This window comes from Phoca vitulina, unplaced genomic scaffold (assembly GCF_004348235.1).
Source record: "Phoca vitulina isolate PV1807 unplaced genomic scaffold, GSC_HSeal_1.0 scaffold14, whole genome shotgun sequence".
Taxonomy (NCBI): Eukaryota; Metazoa; Chordata; class Mammalia; order Carnivora; family Phocidae; genus Phoca; species Phoca vitulina.
The window spans coordinates 25,577,231-25,601,124 of record NW_022589717.1 but is presented as its reverse complement, the minus strand read 5'-3'; the positions used below and the strand labels follow the sequence as shown (position 1 = coordinate 25,601,124).

Sequence of the window (23,894 nt, the reverse complement as noted above, 5' to 3'; positions counted from 1 at the left end):
CTCCTCGGTGAGCGGTTATTAACTATTTTGCAGTGCTCTCCCTGAGGGGACATATGCCATTTGGTGATACCCTAGAATGAGGATGAAGTGACAAGTGAGGGAATGCCAAGAGTGTGCACATGCATCCATGTGGTGATGGGTGATAGGGTTCAGGGTAGCAGGTTAGAGGGGAAAGAGCATTTGTGGTTGTCTGAGGTGGGAGAGCAGGGTGCATTTCAGGAATTGAAAGTTCATTGTGACAAAAGTGCAGTGTTCGAAGGGGCAAGTGGTAAGAAATGAAACTGAAGAGATAAGCAAGTCCCTATTATCATCAAGTGCCTTGTGGGAAGACTGTCAGTCACTTTATCTTCCTGACCCTGGTTACAAAGAATTTGCCTAACCTTGACACTTGGAAGTAAGGGATTACAAGCAAATAGAATTCAGTTTAATAATTGGTTGCATTATAAACTGTTTTGTGTTTCAGAGAACAAACTGTGAGTCAGTCCTCTGGGCATTTGGCTTCTTTCCCCTCTGTGCCGCCCATCTCCCCTCTTCTCTAGGGGAACACATCCTACATAAGAAAGAAGAAAACAACTCGCTGGTCATATTTTTTAACATACTTATAGTTTCATCTCATAAACATAATTCATTAGTTTTATAGAAACATGTTTTTTAGAAATGAAAAAAGAAATTTCAAATATAACATCATTCTTCACATAAGCATAATTTTGTTTTTTTTGCTTTTTTGTTTTTATTTTTTATTAAGTTTTTAAATTTTAATTTCAATATAGTTAATGTACAGTATTGTATTAGTTTCAGGTGTACAATATAGTGATTCAACAATCCTCCACATCATTACTCAGTGCTCATTGTAAGTATACTCTTAATCCCCATCACCTGTTTCACCCATCCTCCCCCAGGTTCCCTCTGATATGCTTTATTTTAAATGAGTACCCTCAGTTGAAGTTATTATTTTTTTCCAACAAGAACATATTTTACTTGAATCACACTTCAGGATATATGGTTCTAAAAGATATATATATACATATATATATATGTGTATATATATAAAACATTACATCCAAGAAAAATAGAATACACATTTTCTTCAAGTACACAAAGAAGAATCCCCTGGTTAAATCACATAAAAAGAGACCTAACAAATATCACATTTAATGAGACTGAAATCATACCAAGTATATTTTCCAACCACAATGGTACAAAACTAAAGATCAACAATAAAACAAAGTTATAAAATCTACAATGTAAGTATTAAATATTTAATATGTAAATATTAAATAACACACTACTGCACAACTAATGGGCCAAATAAGAAATCAATCGGCAAATCAAAATATGTCTCCAAACGAAAGAAAAAAAACCACAATATTCCAAAACCTATGGGATGCTGCAAAGTAGATGTTAATGCGTTAATGCTTGTATTAAGAACAAAAGTTCAAATAAACAACATTACACCACAAGGAACTAGAAAAAGAAGAAACTTAGCTGAAATTTAGTAGAGGAAGGAAATAACAAAGAAAAATCAGAAATAAATAAGAGACCAGAATAAACAGTAACATAACATTGAAAATAATGACCAGTTTTTCCAAATAAACAGAAGTGCAGTGCTTTAACTACATTAACTAAGAAAAAAAAAAGAGTGAAGACTCAAAAACCAAAATGAAAAATGGAAGAGAAAACAATACAACAGATAACCACAGAAATACATAGTGTGATAACAGATTACTATAAGCAATTATATAATAACAAATCAGAAGACTTAGGAAAAAAATCCAGATAGTTCCTAAAAACACACAAGTTACCATGATGGAATCATGAATCTTGAATCCAAGAAATAGGAAATCTTCTTAGACCAATAACAAGAATGAAAGTTGAGTTAGGAATCAAAAATCTCCCAGCACACAAAAGTCCAAGACTACATGGTTTCTTTGGTGAATTTTACCAAACATTTAAAAAACAATTAATGATAATCTTAAAATCAAAATCTTACAAATAATGGAATAGAGGGAACACATTCAAAATCATTCTTTGAGGCCAGTACTACCTTGATACCAAACAGGATAAAAACAATACAAGAACAAAAAGTCTAATTTGTCCAGTATAAGTATTGCTACTCCGACTGTCTTTTGACATCCATTTGTGTGATAAATGTTTCTCCACCCCCTCACTTTCAATCTGCAGGTGTCTTTAGGTCTAAAATGATTCTCTTGTAGGCAGCATATAGATAGGTCTTGTTTTCTTATCCATTCTGACACCCCATGTCTTGATTGGAGCATTTTGTCCGATTATATTCAGAGTAATTATTGATAGATATGTATTTATTGCCATTTTATTACTTGCCATTGTTTCTGGAGATTTTCTCTGATCCTTTCTTGTCTTTGCCACTTTTGGTCTCTCCTTTGTACTCATAGTGTCCCCTTTAATATTTCTTACAGGGTTGGTTTAGTGGTCATGAACACCTTTAGTTTTTGTTTGTCTGGGAAACTCTTTATCTCTCCTTCTATTCTGAATGAATAGAAGACCTCCCAGAGAGGCCTTGCTATTGGATAGAGTATTGTTGGCTGCAGATTTTTCCCATTCAACACTTTGAATATACCATGCCACTCCCTTCTGGCTTGCCAAGCTTCTGTTGAAAAATCTCCTGCTAGCCTTATGGGTTTTCCCTTGTAAGTTATGGACTTCTTTTGTCTTGCTGCTTTTAAGATTTTTGTCTTTATCACTATATTTTGCAAATTTATTTACAACATGTCTTGGTATTGGTCTGCTTTTGTTAATTTTGATGGGAGCTGTGCCTCCTGGAGCTGGATGTCTGTTCCCTTTCCCAGATTAGGGAAGTTCTCTGCCATTATTTCTTGAAATAAATTTTCTGCCCCCTTTTCTCTCACTTCTTCTGCTGGGACTCCTATAATATGAATGTTATTGTTTGAAGATGTCACTGAGTTCCCTAAATCTGTTCTCATGTTGAATAATTCTTTCTTTTGTTCAGCTTCAGTATTTTCCACTATTTTGTATTCTAGGTCACTAATTCATTTCTCTGTTTCTTCCAGCCAGTTCATTGCATCAAGCCTGTTTCCAATCTCTGATTGGTTCTTTTTTAACTCTTTTATCTCTGTGGTAAGTGTTTTACTGATGTCTTCTTTTCTCAAGCCCAGTGAATATCCTTATGATTGTTCTTGAAATTCTTCATCAGGCATGTTACTTATATCTGTTTCACTTAGATCCCTGGCTGTGGCCTTATCTTGTTCTTTCATTTGGGATAAATTCCTCTGTCTTGGCATTTTATCTAAGTCTCTGCCTTCTCTGTGTTAGAAAAGCCAGTTATGTCTCCTGCTCCTAAAAGTACTGGCCTTATGAAGAAGAGGTCATATAGTGTCTAGGGCCTGATGCTTCAGGGAGTGTTTCCAGTGTGTGCTGTGTGCACTCTGCTGTTGGTTTTTGGCCGCTCTATCCTTCAGGCCAGTTGTCTACAGAGGCTCTACTGTGGGCGGTGTTTGGTCCCTGGCCTGAGTGTGGCAAGTTTTAACTAGATGTGCTCTGGTCTGCTTGTGAAGTGAGACCTGACACCAACTCCACCAGAACTGAGGCCCTGCAGAACTCTCTGGTCAGGAGACATGGTGTGGGCAGGAGCCTGCACTGGTCTTCTGGGGGAAGGGCCCACCTTCTGGAACTGAAGCAAGCTTGATGGAGAAGGGCAGTCCTGCCTGAGTGCTGGGGGGTGACCCTTGGTGTAGGCAAGTTAGGCAGCTAGTGTCTGTGCTGAGCTGCTTCCCTCAGGTGGCTCTGTGTTTATGCTGAGGAGCAGGGGAGGGAAATGGCAGTGACCAGCTCTTTTGTTCCCAGAGAAGCATCTCCTTGAATGCTGCCTCTCAGGGAGGTGCTCTTAGAATAGCGAATAACTCTTCCCTGTGTACCGCAGATGTTTCTCAGATCTCTGTTTCCATGTTATCTGCCCCCAGGTTGTTTGGCTGCCTTCCCTCCAGGAGCAGCACAGTGGCCTCCTGGCTCTATCCCAAGTCCGCTGAGCTTTAAAATTCTAGGCTTTAAGCCCCGCTGTTTGCAAGAACTCATAATTCAGGCCCTCTTAGGTCTGAGCTAATAGCTTTGGGGAAACATTCTCCTTGTGTGTTCCCCTGTGTGCTCCTCTCTCTATCACACTTCATCATGACCACAGCTCCCTCCCTTTTGCAGTAGCCATGATCTGTTTCTCCCTTAAATCACAGCTCTGCAATTCCTACCTTCTTCAACATGGCCTCTTCTTTCCCTTTAGTTGTGTAATTTGTTCTGTCAAGTCCTCAGGCCAATTTCTGGGGTATTTAGGATGATTTGATAGTTATCAAGTTGTGTTCATGTGATGAGATGAGCCTAGTATCCTCCTACTCTGCTGCCAAATTTTTGAGGTGGTATTGCTTTTAATCCACATAAGTTTAATTTTGACCATAGAATGAATTGACTTTATTTTAACATGAACTTTCTAATTACTTTTCTCTGGAGAGTTTTCTTGAGCCATTTTGGTAAAGAATCTAAGGAGATATTTTTCTTTTAACTTGGAAATTTAGATATCTTTTTGTAATTCTTTTTTTTAAAGATTTTACTTATTTACTTGACAACAGAGAGAGAGAGAGCACAAGCAGGGGGAGCAGCTCGCAGAGGGAGAGGGAGAAGCAGGCTTCCTGCCACCAAGTGGGGAGCCTGATGTGTGGGGCTTGATCCCAGGACCCTGGGATCATGACCTGAGCCTAAGGCAGACACTTAACCGACTGAGTCACCCCAGGCGCCTCTCTCTTTGTAAGTCTTTACCAAATTGTACTGTCAGAAGATTTTGGACATTCACTTGAAGGATTTGATTACATAATAAAAAATAGTTAAGTTTTAGTATGTAAAGCATGTTTACTCACTTCTTTTCTCCCATCCTAATTTCTTCTCTCTGAGCTTCTCCTTCCCTTCTGCAAAACACTGGGGAGGTGTTTTAATTATTTTCATACTCATGGTTTTCTCCCTGGTGGGCTGCATTTGATTAAAAAAAGGTTATCTGATTTGATTTTCCGATATTTTTAAGAATTAGCACAGATCATCACAACTACTAAATTTAAATTTTCTATTTGTTCAAATAATTTCCTAATTCTTTTTTTGTCATTTTGGGTAGAAATAAAGTTACTTTTTGAAAATCCTGCAGTAGGCTTAGGATTAATGTAGGCACTGAGTTTACAGCTAAATGACTATGATTTTTTAACAATTTGAATAGCATCCCAGTAGTTTACTCTTATCTGTGTACTTTTTTATTTGTTTTGGTCTAACTACAAGGAGTAGTGATGCCTAATGTACGTTATCTTCAACCTTCATATTTTAATTTTGAAATGCATATTTCTTTTCCTATGAAATATTAAGGTTTTTAATCTTTTTAAATAAAAGCTTTATTGAGATATAACTCATAGAATTCAATATTTCAATGTATACAATTCAGTGGTTTTTAGTTGTGAATATATATATTCACAAAGTTGTGCAACCATCACCACTACCTATTTCAGAACATTTTCATGAGCCTCAAAAAGAAATCCCATACCCATTGGCAGTCTCCCTATTCCTTCCTCCTTTTGGCCCCTGGAAATCATTAATTTCTAAAGTTTTTAATCTTTATGATATTATGATATAATGAAGTAGATATTTACTTTTATTACTTTTATATATACATATATACACACACACATATATATGTATATATATATACATACATACGTTTTAAATTTACATAGTTGCAGTTAAAAGCCCACATTTCGATAGTTATGGTGCTTTGTAGCAGTATTATCTTGGCTTGAAGTATATTTTTATAGCCATCATTTATTTTATTTTATTGAATCTTTCCTTTAGATAAAAATTCCTACTGTTGTCCTAGTTATGATACTTATTAGGAAAAATAAAGGAGGTGCTCCATGCAAAATTCCTTTAGCAATGATTAGGTCAAAAGGAATAGTCACAATAAATTGGTCAAGACTTATATTTAGCTATTTTCACAAAGTTTTAAAGGCAGTCTCGGTGACGGCATGATTTGGATTGCAATGTTACTTAGATTTCCAGTGTAATACCGCTTGAACCACATCACAGTCCAACCCAGACTAAATACTTTTCAAAAGTGGAGGGTTGGATAAATAAATGGGATAATTTTAAATTTGTATTTTTGGATCAATCTAATTTTATAGAGAAAAATCTTAATCTATACTTCTCATTTACTATAAAGGACCATTGAATTTTTACTTTTGGAAGCCATTTCACAATCTTTCTTTATTGTGGAAGCCAAAAGATTCAACCAAATTCTCAATCATATTGATCCTTTATTCTGAGATATCCCTGTGTGGGAAAGATATTTGAGAGATAGACCCATGTATGTTGGTAAGAGACCCATATATGTTGGTAGTAATGCTCACAGTAGTTCTAGTTCTACAGTTTCCAGTTAACATATGCATTCTTTTTAAAGCTGGAGTGTGATTGTTACCAAAACCTGGATGAAAGAATGAAAGTTGAATGCAGAGAGCATTTGGACAGATATTAGGTTGTGGGAATGAACAGACTGTGCTTGCCCTGGGGAATCCCCCCACACCCCCATCTGCTGGGAAGCTAGGTACGCTTGTTCTCTTGTAAAAGGAACATTAACTAAATTTCTTAAAAAGTAATGAAAGAGAACAAACTGTAAAAAGGCAGCCAAAAAAGGCAAACATCTGTTACTGAACATGTCTCACTTGACTTCCTTTTAATGTTCTTAGGAATAAATTTATGAACTAGGGAAGGTTCAAACTAATTAGCTTGTTTTCATCAAACAAAATGCACCAGACATGGATGTTGAATATGAATGAAAACTTCAGTAGTAATAGTAAGTAGACGCAGAAAGTACGAGTAGACATACATAGTGCTGGTATCCAGGCTTGGATATTGCCATGGCTAGTATTGCATTGAGTCAGATTTGCTGTAATTTACTTTTTTAAATGATTAGGGGGAAAAAAAGGTTTAAAAGTCAAGTGTATTCATTAAACAACAGGTGGATTAGGTGCAAAGTTTTCTCTTTAGGTTTCAGCTACTGAGATGGAATGATTTGGGGTAACAAATACAGGGCTACTCAAAGGTAAAATTTTGCAGCACGTGCAGAAACAGTAGTTAATAGTATTACCTTGTAATAATTGTACAGATCCATAATCCTTTATTCAAAACTCTTGGGGCCAGATATACTTAGCAATTCAGAAAATTTCAAACTTTAGAAAGGTAAGAAGATAAGTGGATTTGCAGTGAAACCTGTAATGAAAACATATTAATATTTTGCAGTAAAGCATATGAATGTTCTCATTAAGTGAGAGAGAGAGAGGCCACTATATAGGCCTTTTTAAGTTGATTCAGGTCAGGTTTTGCCACCAAGGCTCAAGTGAGTTAAATTTTCCTCCATAAAGTTATGAAAAATTTGTTGGTTTTGAAAGCTTTTTGGATTTCTGAGTCTTAGATAAGGAATCATAGACCTGTAGCAGTAGTAGTGGATGAAGGTAGATAGGGAAGATAAAGAGATAAGGGCAGACATATATGCACACTTATATGAAAACACCCACACATATTATTAAGAAAAAAATCGTGATCATATATTCATTGTTCTTGATTCTTGGTGCAAGATATCCTGGAATTAATTTTGGAATGCCCATGTTTGTATGATTCCTAATGGCAGAATTAAGCAGATGTGATTATATCTTGCTGATAGATGCAACCTCCTGTGAGAATCCTTTGCTGACCCCCACCTAAAAGAGCATCACTGCCTTTATTTTCATCCTACAAGGTACTCTGACCTGACAGTATATGGTGTATCTCTTTATTGGTTTACTCCTGGCCTTCCTCTCTAAAATGTAGTTTCCACAAGGCTGAGGACCTTCAAGATCACTGATGGAGCCCCAGTGCCTGGAGTAGTACGTGTTATAAGGCAGACGTTCAGAAAATATTTTCAGAATAAATGAATAACAGGTTGTTTGAAATTTTCTCTAAAAGGAACACAAAGGAGACCCAAGTTCCCAAGACAGTGAAAAATAGCCATGATAATATTATTAGGGAGAGGGAAAAGAAAAAAAATGACTTAAAGATGCTGCATCAATCTTACTGTAATTATTATTATATTTTCCGTGTTGACCAAAAGGAGTTGTACAATTGTTGATTCTTTGTTCTTAAATTGACTTTCCCCCCATTCTTCTTTTCTGGAATCATTCTCATTTTGTCAGGCAGTTCTCTTGTTGGTTTCTCTTTTTCTTTTTTCTAACCTCCTCCAACACTCATTAGAAGACCCTCTAGGTAACCTAGGTTACTAGGTAACATGGTATCCAGTTCTCTGCAGGGCTAGTTTAAATCAGAGGTAGATTTTAGGATATCTTGAGAAGTGGGGGGATATCGTTTAGGTCCTTCCCAGTTCATGACTCAATAATATTGTTATCATCTAGGAACTTGTTACAAATGTAGACTCTCAGGACCCCACCCCAGATCTGTTGAATCAGAAACAGCAGTGATTTATAAGCATATTAAAGTTTTATAAACACTGCTTTAGATCATTCCCCATTATATTCTGCCTTTTAAGTGAGCTTTGGTAAGTAGTGACAGTGTATACAGAGTAATTTTTTTTCTTGACAAATACCTGAGGTAGAACTATGCTGTGTTAAATTTAGAGTCATGTGGTGGGACAGGGATGCATTTTCTTGTGAAAGTTGAGGAGTGAGATTATATCCAATCAGCGCTATTAGAAACACATTCTCAAATAATGAAATAGAACTACACTGAATGTCAAAATTGGTCTGGGAAAATATGCCAGATATTTTGATAATTAGAGCTTTCACCCAAATGGATTAATCTGGGCAATTTCAATAAGCTGATATATTCGTCCAAGTGTATCCCGAGTCTCTAGGAATCGGATCTTTGTGATTTATGAACACATTAAAGTTTGAGAAGAACTGTGTTATATAATTCCCTATAACAGTCCTCCAAATAAGGAGTGGTCATCAAGCTGTAGTTACGGGGCTGGGACCTTTGACCTCAATGCATTTGATTGTCAGTTCTAAATCCCATTGTGAATAAGTCCTACTGACTCCCTACAAAAATCATGGGATCTTTTCTAAAAGAAATAAAAGTGGAAAACAAAATTGCTGAGTGTCAATCAATTAAAAACCTAACAAACTCCAGTGCTGTCTTTGTTCACTATATTCTGACTGTTTGCCGTGATTAAAAATCTGTTTGTGTCACCAGTTTCATCTTTTGAAGAGAATAGTATATTGAGTCTGAATCCAAGCCATTTTCTACTTGTGTAATCAAGGTGAAGATATTCAATTCTCAACTTCCTTAGCAAAAGGGAATTAAAATATCTATTTTGCAGAGTCTTGGTGAAGATTGAAGAAAATGTACATAAAACACATAATAGGTTCGAATTATTAGTTATAAGAATTTATTAGTTCTGTGATACAGTTCCAGATCTACCAGAGTACATAAATCTCATGATGATGACCAAACTCACGTTTACAGTGGTTTCACATTCCAATAAATCCCAAACAAATATACAAATGAAAACGATTGAATTAAAAAATTTAAAACACTGTTCAGTTTGTAACTGATTTGTTTAGTGATAAATTAACTACCTGGGAGGTCAGTTTAAATCCTAAGGGGAAACATATTCAAAATGAAATAAGCACCTTCTATCTATTGCAGCATCAACTTCAACATCAGTATGAACACAAGCATATCAGAATGCCCCCAGATTGTGAAATGGAAACTCATTTCCTCAATTTGTCCTTCTAATTCTAGTTTACCAAAAAATAAAATCAGTCACGTGTATTTATGGACTCATATGGTTTAAGACTTCAGAATGAACAACTCATACCTGGCAGCAGCTATTCTGTTCTTCAGCATTCTTGAATTTTAGTTTCCAAAAACACACACAAACCACAGGAGATATTCGGAGCCATAACATGTCCTAGGAAGTGGTATACCTGAAAAAACTATGGGTTACCAAGGTCTTTTTCATTCTTCTTTTTCTCAAGGGGAGAGGTTCTCATCATAAGCTCAAGGAATTTTTCTACCATATTATTTTTAAATTTTTTATTGTTTTATATGTCGATTATATACAACAGCATATTATACTTATCTATCTATATCTATGTATCTTAAAGAATAATACTAAAGCAAATACTTACAGAAATTAATAGAATTGTGTGTCTTTTCATTGTCTTCATATCCTGAGGAAACCAATCTCCTCAACTGCATGCTCATCATTCCCTCATTTGTCTAGAGTTTTAGTACATATACACCTATTTCTAATTAGCATTTTGTTTACTTTTGCTTGTTTTTCACCTCATGTATATGGAATGTCTTGTCTCTCTTTTGGCTCAACACTGTATTTTGAGATCCATCAATTTTCATAAGTGTCAGTGTGTGCCCCCATGTTTCATTCATTTTCACTGATGCACAACATCCCATTGAATGATTACACTACAATTTGATTATTCTTTCTGTTGCTGAGAGGTATTTGCCCCGCCCCCTTTGTAGTTATTTCCTATTATGAACAATTCTGCTATGTTCTTTCCCATGTCTTCTGAAATAGAAGGGCAAGAGTTTATCTAGGGCAAGAATTCCCAGGATAAATATGAACCTGCATCCTGCTGCACCAAGAATGGGTTATATAGATGCTGGGATATTGATTCCTTCAGCCCTTGAGGCAGGTTGGCAGGGCTTCGGCAGTGGGAGCTCAATAACTGATTATTGACTACGTGCATAATTGATCGCCTCTAGTTGAATGGCTGTGCTGGCCAGTGGGCATATGTTTAGTTCTACCAGGCACTAGCAAACACTGTTCCACTCCCGGCAACAGCTTATGAGAGTTCCCATCGCTTCATATACTTGGCAACACTTAATATGTCAAAATTTTAACCTTTGCCAATTTGGCGGGCATGAAATATTTCTTTGTGATTTTAATTTGCATTTTCCTAATGACAAACAAGGCTGAGAATTTTTCACATATTTCTAGGCCACCATTATTTCTTCTTTGTAAATGTCATACTGTTGTATTTTTAAAAAATATATTTAGATGCAATTCCACCCCTTTTATTTTGTGTTCTTTATTCTTTCCGTTTTTTCCTTTTTTCTCCCCACCCCTTTGTTGTCTTTTTTGGAAATTGAATGGCATGCTTTTCCTTCTTGTTCCATTTTTCCTAGTACTAGTTTGGCATTGTGCTAGTTTTCCTTATACTGTTTTGACATTTATAGTCTTGTTTTTACTTTTGTAAGTGGTTAACCTATAGATTTTAATATACACATTTAACTTAAAGTATCTTTACCCTCTTTCCATCTCAGACAGAAATCTTAGATTGCCTTAACTACCAAAGTTTAGTTGTTGCTTATTTTTTTATGTTTTTATTTTAATTCTAGTACAGTTAACATACCGTGTAATATTAGTGTCAGGTGTACAATATAGTGATTCAACACTTCCATATATCACCTGGTGCTCATCACAACAAGTGCCTTCCTTAATCCTCATTACCTGTTTCACCCATCCCCCCCCCCCACCTCCCTTCTGGTAACCATCAGTGTGTTCTCTACAGTTAAGAATCTGTTTCTTGGTTTGTCACTCTCTCTCTCATTTTTTCCTTTGCTCATTTTTCTTTTTGTTTCTTAAATTCCACATATGAGTGAAATCATACGGTATTTGTCTTTTTCTGACTGACTTCTTTCATGTAGCATAATACTCTCTAGCTCCATCCATGCCAATGAAAAATGACAAGATTTCATTACTTTTTATGGCCAAATGATTTTCCATTATAGATATACGACCTCTTCTTTATCCATTCATCAATTGATGGACACTTGGGCTGCATCCATATCTTGGCTATTGTAAATAATGCTGCTCTAAACATAGAGGTGCATGTATCCCTTTGAATTAGTGTTTTTGTATTCTTTGGGTAAATACCCCATAGTACAATTACTGCATCATAGGGTAGTTCTATTCTTAACTTTTTGAGGAAACTGCACACTGTTTTTCAGAGTGGCTGTACTAGTTTGCATTGCCACGAACAGTGCAGGAGGGTTCCTTTTTCTCCACATCCTGGCCAACACCTGTTGTTTTTTGTGTTGTTCATTTTAACCATTCTGACAGCTGTGAGGTGATATCTCCTTGTAGTTTTGATTTGCATTTCTCTGATGGTAAGTGATCTTTTCATGTATCTGTTGGCCATCTGTATACCTTCTTTGGAGAAATGTTCATGTCTTTTGCTCATTTTTTAATTGGATTATCTTTTTTGGGTGTTGAGTTTTGTAAGTTCTTTATATATTTTGGTTACTAACCCTTTATTTATATGTCATTTGCAAATATCTTCTCTAATTCTGTAAGTTGCCTTTATTTTATTTATTTATTTTTCACATTTTTAAAAAATTTTAATTCTAGTGTGGTGGACATACAGTGGTTATATTAGTTACGGGTGTATAATATAGTGATTCAACAATTTATATATTACTCAGTGCTCATCATGATAACTCTGCTCTTAATCCCCCTCACCTATTTCACCCATCCCCCCACCCACCTCCCCTCTGATAGCCTTCTGTTTGTTCTCTAGTGTAAGTTGCCTTTTAGTTTTGTTGATTGTTTCCTTTGCTGAGCAGAAGCTTTTTATTTTGGTGTAGTCCCAATAGTTTATTTTTGCATTTGTTTCCTTTGCCTCAGGAGACGTATCTAGAAAAAGGTTGCTACAGCCGATGTCAAAGACGTTACTGCCTGTGTTCTCTTGTAGGATTTTAATGGTTTCCTTTTTCACATTTGGATCTTTCATCCATTTTGAATTTATTTTTGTGTGTGGTATAAAAGAGTGGTCTAGTTTTTTTCTTTTGCATGTAGCTGTCCAGTTTTCCCAATACCATTTGTTGAAGAGACTATCCTTTTCCCACTGGATACTCTTTCCTGCTTTGTTGAAGATTAATTGACCATATTGTTATGAATTTATTCTTGTGTTTTCTATTCTGTTACATTGATCTATGTGTTTATTTTTGTGCCAGTATCATACTGTTTTTTTGTTTTTGTTTTTAAGATTTTATTTATTTGAGAGAGAAAGAGAACACAGAGGAGAGTGAGAGGGAGAAGCATACTCCATGCTGAGCAGGGAGCCCCATGTGCGGCTTGATCCCAGGACCCTGAAATCATGACCTGAGCTGAAGGCAGATGCTTAACCAACAGAGCCACATAGGTGCCCCTGCTGTTTTGATTACTATAGCTTCATAATGTAACCTGAAGTTTGGAACTGTGATGTTACCAGCTTTGCTTTTCTTTTTCAAGGTCAGGGTCTTTTGTGGTTCCATATGAATTATAGAATTGTTTTAGTTCTGTGAAAAATGCTATTGGTATTTTGATAAGGGTTGCATTAAATGTCACTTTGGGTAGAATAGACATTTTAATAATATTTGTTCTTCTAATCCATGAGCATGGAATGTCTTTCCATTTCTGTGTTATCTTCACTTTCTTTCATCAGTATTTTATAGTTTTCAGAGTACAGGTCTTTCACCTCTTTGGTTAGGTTTATTCCTAGGTATCTTACTATTTTTGGTGCAATTGTAAATGGGATTTTTTTCTTAATTCCTCTTTCTGCTGTTTCATTATTGGTGTATAGAAATGCAACAGATTTCTGTACATTGATTTTGTATCTTGTGACTTTACTGAATTAATGTATCAGGTATCCGGATAATGCTGGCCTCGTAGAATGAATTTGGAAGTTTTCCTTCCTTTTCTATTTTTTGGAATATTTGAGAAGAATAGATATTACCTCTTCTTTGAATATTTGGTAGAATTCACCTGTGAAGCCATCTGGTCCTGGAATTTTGTTCATTGGGAATTTTTTTATTTCTGATTCAATTTCATGCTGGTTATCAGTCTATTCAAATTTTTTATTTCCTCCTGTTTTCAGTTTTGGTAGTTTATACATTTCTAGGAGTTTATCCATTTCTTCTAGGTTGTCTACTTTGTTGGCATATAGTTTTTCATAATATTCTCTTACAATTATTTGTATTTCTGTGGTATTGGTTGTTATTTCTCCTCACTCATTTGTGATTTTATTTTTTTGAGTCTTTTCTCTCTCTCTCTCTCTCTTTTTTTTTTTTTTTTTGGTAAGTCTGGCTAGAGGTTTATGATTTTTATTGATGGCTTTTTAACAGAATCAGCTCCTGGTTTCATTGATGTGTTCCATTTTGTTTTGTTTTGTTTTGTTTGGGTTTTTTTGGGAAGTGGCAGCAGGGGGAGAGGGAGAGAGAAAATCTTAAGTAGGTTCCATGCTCAGTGCAGAGCCTGATGCAGGGCTCAATCTCATGACCCTGAGATAATGACCTGAGCCAAAATCAAGAGTCAGATGCTTAAACAATTGAGCCACCCAGGCGCCCCTATTTCTGCACTAATCTATATTATTTCCTTCCTTCTCCTGGTTTTAGGTTTTGTTTGTTCTTTTTTTACTTCTTTAGGTGTAAGGTCAGGTTGTTTATTTGAGATTTTTCTAGCTTCTTGGTATAGACCTGTATTGCTATAAAATTCCCTCTTAGAAGTGCTTTTGCTGCATCCCAAAGGTTTTGGACTGTTGTGTTTTTCATTTTCATTTGTTTCCATGTACTTTTTAATTTCTTCTTTGATTTCTTGATTCACCCATTTAACCTCCATGTATTTTTGATCTTTCCAGATTTTTTCTTGTGCTTGACTTCTAGTTTCATAGCATTGTGGTCAGAAAACATACGTAGTATGATTTTGATCTTCTTGAAAAATGCTGGTTTTATGGGAGAATGTTCCATGTGCACTTGAAAAGAATGTGTATTCTGCTGTTTTAGGATAGAGTGTTCTTTTTTTTTTTTTTTTTAAAGATTGTATTTATTTATTTGACAGAGAGAGAGAGAGAGCACAAGCAGGGGGAGTGGCAAGTAGAGGGAGAGGGAGAAGCAGACTTCCTGCTGAGCAGGGAGCCTGATGTGGGGCTTGATCCCAGGACCCTGAGATCATGACCTGAGCCGAAGGCAACACTTAACTGACTGAGCCACCCAGGCGCCTGGGATGGAATGTTCTATATATCTGTTAAATTAATGTACTCCAGTGTGTCATTCTACATCATTGTTTCCTTGTTGATTTTCTGTTTAGATGATCTGTCCACTGATGTAAGAGGGGTGTTAAAGTCCCCTAGTATGATTGTATTATTATTGATTACTTCCCTTATTTTTGTTACTAAATGTTTTATGTATTTGGGTGCTCCTATGTTAGGTGCATAAATAGTTACAATTGTTATATCTTGTTGGATTGTTGTCTTTATTATTAGGTACTGTCATTCTTTGTCTCTTGTTACAGTATTTGTTTTAAAGTCTGTGTTGTCTGATGTGACAATTGCTGCTCCAGCTTTCTTTTGACATCCATTTGCATTATAGATATTTCTCCATCCCTTCACTTTCAATCTGTAGGTGTCTTTAGGTCTAAAATGAATCTCTTGTAGGCAGCATATTAATGGAACTTGTTTTTTATCCATTCTGTCACCCTATGTCTTTAGATTGGAGCATTTAGTTCATTTACATTCAGAGTAATTATTGATTTGTCTGTATTTATTGCCATTTTATTACTTGTGTTGTGGTTGTTTCTGAAGATTTTTTCTGATCCTTTCTTGTCTTTCTGTCTTCTTATTTTGCTGATTTTCTTTAGTGATAGATTTGGATTTCTTTCTTATTCTTTGCATGTTTATCAATGGTTTTGATATATGGTTACCATTAGGTTTGTAGATAACATCTTCTGCATCTAGCAGTCTCTATTACATTGATGGTTGCTTAAGTTTGAACCCATTCTATTCTCTTCTCCTCCTTACATTTTAGGTGTATGTTATTATATTTTATATCCTACTTTTGGTGAGTTCCTTGATTGATTTTTTAATAGAAATATTCATTTTTACTGCTTTTGTGTTTCCTACTTTTATAGTGTCACTTTTGGTCTGTCCTTTCCACTCAGAGAGTCTCCTTTAATATTTCTTGCAGGGCTGGTTTAGTGGTCATGAACTCCTTTAGTGTTTGTTTGTCTGGGAAGCTCTTTATCTCTCTTTCTATTCTGAATGATAGCCTTGCCAGATAGAGTATTTCTTGGCTGCAGATTTTTTTCCCCATTCAGCTCGTTGAATAGATCATGCCACTCCCTTCTGGCTTGCCAAGTTTCTGTTGAGAAATTTCCTGCTAGCCTTATGGGTTTTCTCTTGTGATTTACTGACTTCTTTTGTCTTGCTCTTTAAAATTTTTTTCTTTAACACTATGTTTTGCTAACTTAATTACAATATGTCTTGGTGTAGATCTGCTTTGTTGATTTTGATGGGAGTTCTCTGTGCCTCCTAGAACTGAATATCTCCCTCCTTCCCAGATTAGGGAAGTTTTCAGCAATTATTCTTGAAATAAATTTTCTGTCCCCTTTTCTCTCTCTTCTTCTGGGACTCCTATAATATGAATCTTATTATATTTGATGGAGTCACTGAGTCCCCTAAGTCTATTCTCATTTTGTGTAATTCTTTTTTCTGTTTTTTGTTCAGCTTGATTACTTTCCATTACTCTGTCTCCTATGTCACTGATCCATTCTTCTGCTTCTTCCATCCTGCTATTCATTCCTTCAAGTATGTTTCTCATTTCATTTATTCAGCTCTTGATCTCTGCTATGTTATTCCTGTCTCTGTGTTAAGGGTCTCACTCATGTCTTCTACTCTTTTTTCAAGTCTAACGAATATCCTTATGATCATTGCTTTAAATTCTCTATCAGGCATGTTACTTATATCTGTTTTGCTTGATTTCTGGCTGTGGCCTTGTCCTGTTCTTTCATCTGGGTTAAATTTTTCTCTCTCCTCCTTTTGTCTGCCTCTATGTTTCTGTTTCTGTGTGTTGAGAAAGTCAGGCATGTCTTCTGTTCTTGAAAGTAGTGACTTTATGAAAAAGTCCTGTAGCATCCTGCAATGCAGTGTATTCTGTTCACCAGAACCTGGCACTTCAGGAGAATATCCTATATCTGTTGCTGATGCCCTGCTCTTGTGTCTGATTCACTTTTGCTTTCAGTGCAGTTGTTTGCACTGACTCCCTGCCTATTGTGGGCTCTCCTTGCTCTCTGTGGTGTTAGTAGGGCTCAGGGAGGCCAGCTCTGAGGCAGTGTGCCCACCAGCGAACTTGGGAGCAAGACAGCCGTGTTAGCAAAATTTGTCTGATCCTCCAAAGCACTGTGGCAGCTGTGGGCTATGGGCTGGGGTAGCCAGGGGTGTGAGGCTTGGTATGGCACATGACATTGGCTGGGTGTAGCTGGGCCTGGCATACCACGGTAGCTGGGGGTATGCGTGGCTGGACTCTGCAGGGTGGCTGAGCAGGGTGCACTGAGGCAGCTGTGCCCTGGGGCAGCTGGGTGGGGTGCATAGCTTTAACAAAAATTGTGCTAAGCCCAGGGGGCTGATGCTAGCAGGCTTGGAGTGTGGGACTCCTCAGGAGAACTCATGGGTCAGACACACTGCTAGCAGGTTAAGTAGCAAGTGTGTGTGTAGCCCCGCCTCCTGCAGGTGGCTCTGTGTTTATGCTGGAGGGTAGGGAGGAAAATGGCATCTGCCAGCTCCCTCATTTTTAGAGAAGTTCCTCAGCACACTCCAAAAGCAGTATGAACAGATGTGTCTCCCATTTGCCCCTGGTGTTGTGTAAACTGCTTCTCCACGCAGGCAGCTGTCTCTTTAAGGGTAGGGACCCAGCTATCACTCTCCCTTCTCACTTGCCCACTGCTGATTCAGGAGACTTTTAAAGCTTCAGGCTCCAAGTCCCACTGGTGTTACAAACTCTTGGAATTCAACACATCTGGTTTTCAAAGCCAAACATTGGGGGGATTAGTCTTCCCCAGGATCCTGCCCTCTCCATGCATTCAGCTCCCTCCCTCTCATGGGCAGCCTCCCTCTGCCTTTCTGATCTTCCTAACTTTCAGATGAAGTTTCTTCTCTATATTTAGTTGTGGAGTTGGTTCTGCCCATCTTTGATCACTCTCCAGTTTATTGACCTGGATGTGGATGATACCTACCTAAATGTAGGATGGGATGTGCTCAGGGTCTTCCTACTCTGCCATCTTCCCCAGTACTTTTCCTCTCTTTTTTTTAACCTCACAAATTAGATGCAATTATTTTGTTTTATACTTCATTGTTTAGGTTAATCTACATGCTTACCCCCCCTTTCTTTTTTTTTTTTATTTGTCATTGTATCTAGCATCTCAGACCTATAGGATGATTTTTCTTCTTGAACTGCATCCTTTAGACATACCTTTAGTACAGGTAAGTTTGCAAAAAACTTCACTTATAGTATATTTATTGGGGCGCCTGGGTGGCTCAGTCATTAAGCGTCTGCCTTCAGCTAAGGTCATGATCCCAGGGTCCTGGGATCGAGCCCCACATCGGGATCCTGGCTCAGCAGGGAGCCTGCTTCTCCCTCTGCCTCTCCCCTTGCTCATGCTCTCTCTCTCTCTGTATCTCTGTGTCTCAGATGAATAAATAAAATCTTTAAAAAAACAAAAAAAAACCCCATCTTCCAAAATGGAGGCTCCTGACTCTGTGAGAAGATTTTGGGAATCTCTGTGGGTTTCCTGGCCTATCACAACTTCCTATGGGTGGTTCTACGGCTTGAAAACCCTCCTGTGGTTTGTATGTGTTTGGGAAAGCTCTCAAATTTAATAATGCAAAAATACTTGTGAAAAATCCCAGAATGATGTGTTTGGTGCCTTCTAGTTCTGCATGTGTGCAAGGATATTGACATTTTTCTCTTTAAATCACTTTTTATACAAGTAGCACGAGCAATGTAAGGAAGGCAGCTCATTGCTATTTCACAGAAGGTGCTAGTGACATGACTGACTTCTACTGGGGAAACATAAGTGTTAATAGTCAAGCCTGGCAGAAAAAGATTTTCAGTTTATTTCACATGTTTTAATGTGTAATTGTAATTTTATATGTATATGCTATTAATGATTTTCTCTTCACAGTTACCTACTTTTAAACAAACCTTTCATTTTACCTTGAATGATGTGTTTATATATACTTCTGGTAGGGTCACAAAGCTGTTTAAAACTATGAAAATTCCTTGCTACTTAGAAAATACCCTTTAACCACATTTGGGGTAAGTATGGGGGTGTAATATGCCAATTATAGATTACCTTTTTATAGCAAACATATTCTAGAATTCACACTAATACCAGTAATATAGAAATATGTCTTAAAGTTAATATACAAAGTGAAAGGCTTTCTTCCATATTTCATCTGGGGTTAATCAAGAATTTAATTATTATGCTGTGAGAGAAATTAGCAGCATTGTCAAAAGGAAAAAAAATCCAGATGAGATATGGAAAGAAGAGGATAATTGATGGATTAGACAGCTACTTCTAAAAAGAAGCTGGAAGTGTAATAATATTGTGTAAATTATCAGAAGTAAGCTTGGTACCAGTTAAATTGTGGGATTTCAGAAAATATGTGGGGCAAAGGAGTCTGAAAAGTGGTTTGGAAAAAATAACACACAGGTTATTACAAAATTTTGAAAAGTTTGACATGAGGGTTTAACAAATGACTTACATTTTACATCAAGTATTTAGAATGTGTCACTCCAGATGCATTGTCATGAAGTGACTAAGAGCTTGAAGTAGTTTAAAGAAGCAGCTAATACCTGTGGAAAGAGGAAAGATTTTGAGAGAGAATCGAGTTGAAACATTAAGGCAAAATGGACTTGAAATTTAAATATGTAGAAAACTAAGACTTATAAAAAATCCCATAGGACTTCTTAAATCAAAGGATTGCTGATTTTGCAAAAAGGAGACCACCCTCCCCCCCAAAAAAAATCCTGATTTTTTCTAATTCTGTTAGATACGAAGTTTCTAATTCTGTTAGATACTAGGAGAGGACACAATGGAGATTGTGAATTCAATGAAGTTGCAAGAGAGTAACTGGAAAAAATCAGAGAATATCTTAGTAACAAAAATCCTCAAGAATGTTTGCCTGAGACTGTATTACATAGCAGCCTTCACATTTGACACCCTTCATCATGGAGAACATGCCAATTTGGTTAGTCTGGCCAAGAAGGAAGCAGTTAAAAAAATATTAAGTTGGCAAACATAAATAGTAGTATCACATACGGACAGTGTGTTCCAAGCCAAGCACATTGTTTTGTGCTGAAGTATGGAATATATTGGTTAAAGTTAATTTTTGTAGTCAATTAGTATTTTTGTAGCCATGAATACATGTGTTGGAATATCTTGAGGGCAACATTTAAAATATATAAGTCCTGCTTCATGTTTTATTATCACCTACATGTTGCACATAACTTTTTTAAAGTACAGTATTATTCCTGAGGATGATTGTTTACTTTGGGAAAATGAAAACATCACCAGGGAATTCTAAAAGTAACAAGTAGTTGAGAGATGTTACAAACTAATTCTCAAGGTTATTGTGGCATTCTAACATAATTATAGAAGAAAAGTTAATCGTCGATCTTAAAAAAATGAATGGCATAAAATACAAATTAACATATACAAGTTAGATTGTATCTGAGAGAGCAGTATGAGACAGAATGAATTTAACTTTAAAAGAGTTATAATTTATTTAAAATATTTAAAAACAATCATTCTTATGTCCTAATACTATTTTTGCAGTACAAACACAACTGTCTTCCACATTTCATCTTTATATTTATCCTTTATGTATTTTGAGATTTTATATAAGAGACTTCTTTTGCTTCAGTTGTCAAATAGTGTTTAAACACAAATTTGAAACTTAAAAAGCAAAACTAAAATAAGCATTTTCCTTGTGGTATCGTGAGCATACCATATAACAATAACCAATATGTTTGCTATTTCTGACTTCTTATAGATTCTGAGGGGGAAGACAAAATCAACAACCCAAAATCCATTAACCTTTTCCTCATTTATCAAGATTACCTTAAATTCCTCTTATCTGAGACCATTTTTTTCAAAAGCTATTTTGTGCAAAAAATTGTCATGGCAGGTTATAAAGTAGATATGCAATTCATCAATGCCTCTAGGTATCAGTTTAACCTTTGGATCACACTGAATGGCCAGAGAGGGAATGACCAGTTATTCTGAGGTCTTGTAGAATTATCTTCCTGAGTTGTTCTTTTTACTGTTGACCGATATTGAAAGATTGTAAAAAAAACAACAACAAAAAAACCCCACACACACATTAAACACTCTGGTGTAATTGTTGAATAGATGCTGTTGAAGCTGACCATCACATTATACTAGGCTTCTTTTGAAGGACTCATGGAAGAAATTTTCACAAGAAGTTTGCTTCTCTTATAGACATTATGAATGTTAAAACTACTGTGTTTTCTTCATTACTTTTTGTATTAGTTTGCCAAGTCTGCCATAATAAAATACCACAGACTGGGTAGCTTGTAGAACAGAAATTAATTTTTTCACAGTTCTGGAGGTTGGAAGTCTAAGATCAAGATGGTGGCAGAGTTGGTTTATCCCGAGTCCTCTCTCCTTGGTTTATAGATGGCTGCTTCTTGGTTGTCCTCACATAGCCCTTTCTCTGTGCACACATATCCCTGGCATCTCTTCCTCTCCTTATAAAGCCACAAGTTCTATTGGATTAGGACTTCACCCTATTGACCTCATTTAACCTCAAGACCTTATTTCCAAATGTAGTCACATTGGGGATTAGGGCTTCAATATGTGAATTTTGGAGGGACATAATTCAGTCCATAACATTTTGATAGCTAGGGATTTGAGAGCCAAATCTGTGTGACACATCAAGTAATATCGGAAAATATTTGACATTATTTTTCTATCCATATTTTACCTTTAACCTGATTTTCTTATTTTCCTTTTTCATATGTACTGTATTTTCTGTAAGCTGCCTTGAATCTTTTTTTACAAGACAGAGGACACATAAGAAAATAAATAAATTCTCATCTGTAATAGATTTGTATGGATATTTGCTCACTGGAATGATCAGTAGGAATTGTATTCCTGGGTGCCAAAAGGTGCTGGAGGAGGTTCAATGGTCATACTCCTCTGAGTATTGTCAAACAGGAAAGTACTTAGGCTGTGAAGCAAACCAAAAGTTTATTTGGGGTCTTTAGGAATTCCAACCCAGGAGACACAGATTCAGGAGGAAACTAAAATATGCTCCAAGGAGGGAGGACAAAGACAGAGCATATAAAGGCAAAACTGCAGGCTTATATAAGTTGTTTTGCAAGAACTCTGACTGGTGTCGGTAAAAATAATTAATGTTGGTCTATTTAGGATAGGTTACTTTACCAGGTGCTAAGCTGGAGTTCAGTGATGTGAGCCTCATTCTGAGAACTGCAACAGAATGTAGCAATTTGTGGTTGGCATAGTCTAAAAGTTCATGTTCCATCCAGGTGTGGTTGTGCATTTCCCCGGTGGTCTCCTGGTTCCTGACATCTTAGGGCCCTTGACATTCCTGACTCCATTTTGGATATTTCTGTTCATGGTATACTTACCAATTTACATCAGTGTTTAGGTTTATAATATATATTAGAATGGAATAGTTCTTTCTCCCTTTGATAATAGAACATTAATGAAATTAAAATTTTACACACAATGAAGTTGTTTTCCTACTTAAGTCAATTCTTCTTTCTCTTATTCTAGAAAACTTTAATGAAGAAAGAGCAACAGCCTATCAAACCAAAGCCAGGACCAAAGCCAGGACTCAGGTATATCTTTTCTTTTTTTCCAGGCGTATCTTTATATGATAGCAGAAAAGTATAAATTAATGTGCTTTTTTTGGGTTTTATCTTGACTTAAGTATCTAGGTGTAAAGAAGTGCACGTTGTTGAAAGCTCAAGTTTTTAGCATATCATTTTCAGTGTTTCCATTTAATTCAGCTAAGGCAAGGAGAAAAAAAAATCCTTTTTTTTTTTTTTTTTTGAGTATATTAATGATCATTCAGTAGACCAGGCTGGAGCTTACTATGTAGTAGCTGGGAAAAGCAGTGTGACAGTATTGTATATAATGCTTCAGCTGTTTTTTGTATTGGAAACAGGATACTACAGTTCACTATGCTAAAAGCATACCTTTCAATGAATCTGTGAGGGATTCTTTAGATTGCCTTGCTACTATATGTAGCAAATGTGTTGACAAACTTTTGTGAAAGACTATTGATTTTGTGAGATAGATCGGACAGTGAGGTGGAAAGAAGAGACTGTGGAAAGGTAACAGTGAAGTTTCTTAGAAGGACAGGTTTCACACTTGTGTTTTCTTATTCACTGGTAATACATTCATTCATCAATCCACCAAATATTAGTTTAGTACTGATAGTTTATTCATTTAATAATTAACATCAAGCACCTGCTATTTTAGGTGCTAAGGACAGAGTGAACACAATAGACTCCTTACATCTATGGAACTTAAAGCCTAGGCAGATTGCTCCTCACTATGGAAGGAGACAAAAGTTGGAGCTTAAGTCCTACCAAGTGATTGGGATTTAGTGAACACTTCAGTCTTTCCATGGAAGTCCTAGAAGGCCAACACCTAAGAGTGGAGACTATTCACAGGAGTAAGGAATTCACCTTAGTACTGAGGACAAAACAAATTGATTTGCCCTAACAAAAGCATAAAACCAAGCCTTGACAAGTTAAAGATGATAGACCAGTAATTCAACCACCACCTACAATAAAAAAACTCAACATTTTTTTAAGGACCATAACAGAACCCAGAATCTCTACAATGTACAATGTTTATATACAATAAATAAAATACTAGACATGAAGAAACAGGAAAATATGGCTTACATCCAAAAAAAAGTTATCCCAGATGTTGGAATTAACAGGCAAGAGCTTTAAAGCAGCTATTATAAATGTTCAAGGACCTAAAGGAAAAGAAATTC

The 23,894-nt window shown here is 36.3% G+C and overlaps 1 protein-coding gene across 1 annotated transcript in view; it reads left to right on the top strand.

Annotated features, from left to right (window-relative positions):
• IQCM (IQ motif containing M) overlaps nucleotides 1–23,894 on the top strand; it is a 363,870-nt gene that overhangs the window by 113,062 nt on the left and 226,914 nt on the right. The window contains exons 7-9 of the mRNA XM_032412700.1: nucleotides 18,250–18,314; nucleotides 19,911–20,084; nucleotides 22,658–22,722. Of these exons, the coding sequence (XP_032268591.1) occupies nucleotides 18,250–18,314; nucleotides 19,911–20,084; nucleotides 22,658–22,722 (304 nt within the window). The remainder of the gene's footprint in view (nucleotides 1–18,249; nucleotides 18,315–19,910; nucleotides 20,085–22,657; nucleotides 22,723–23,894) is intronic.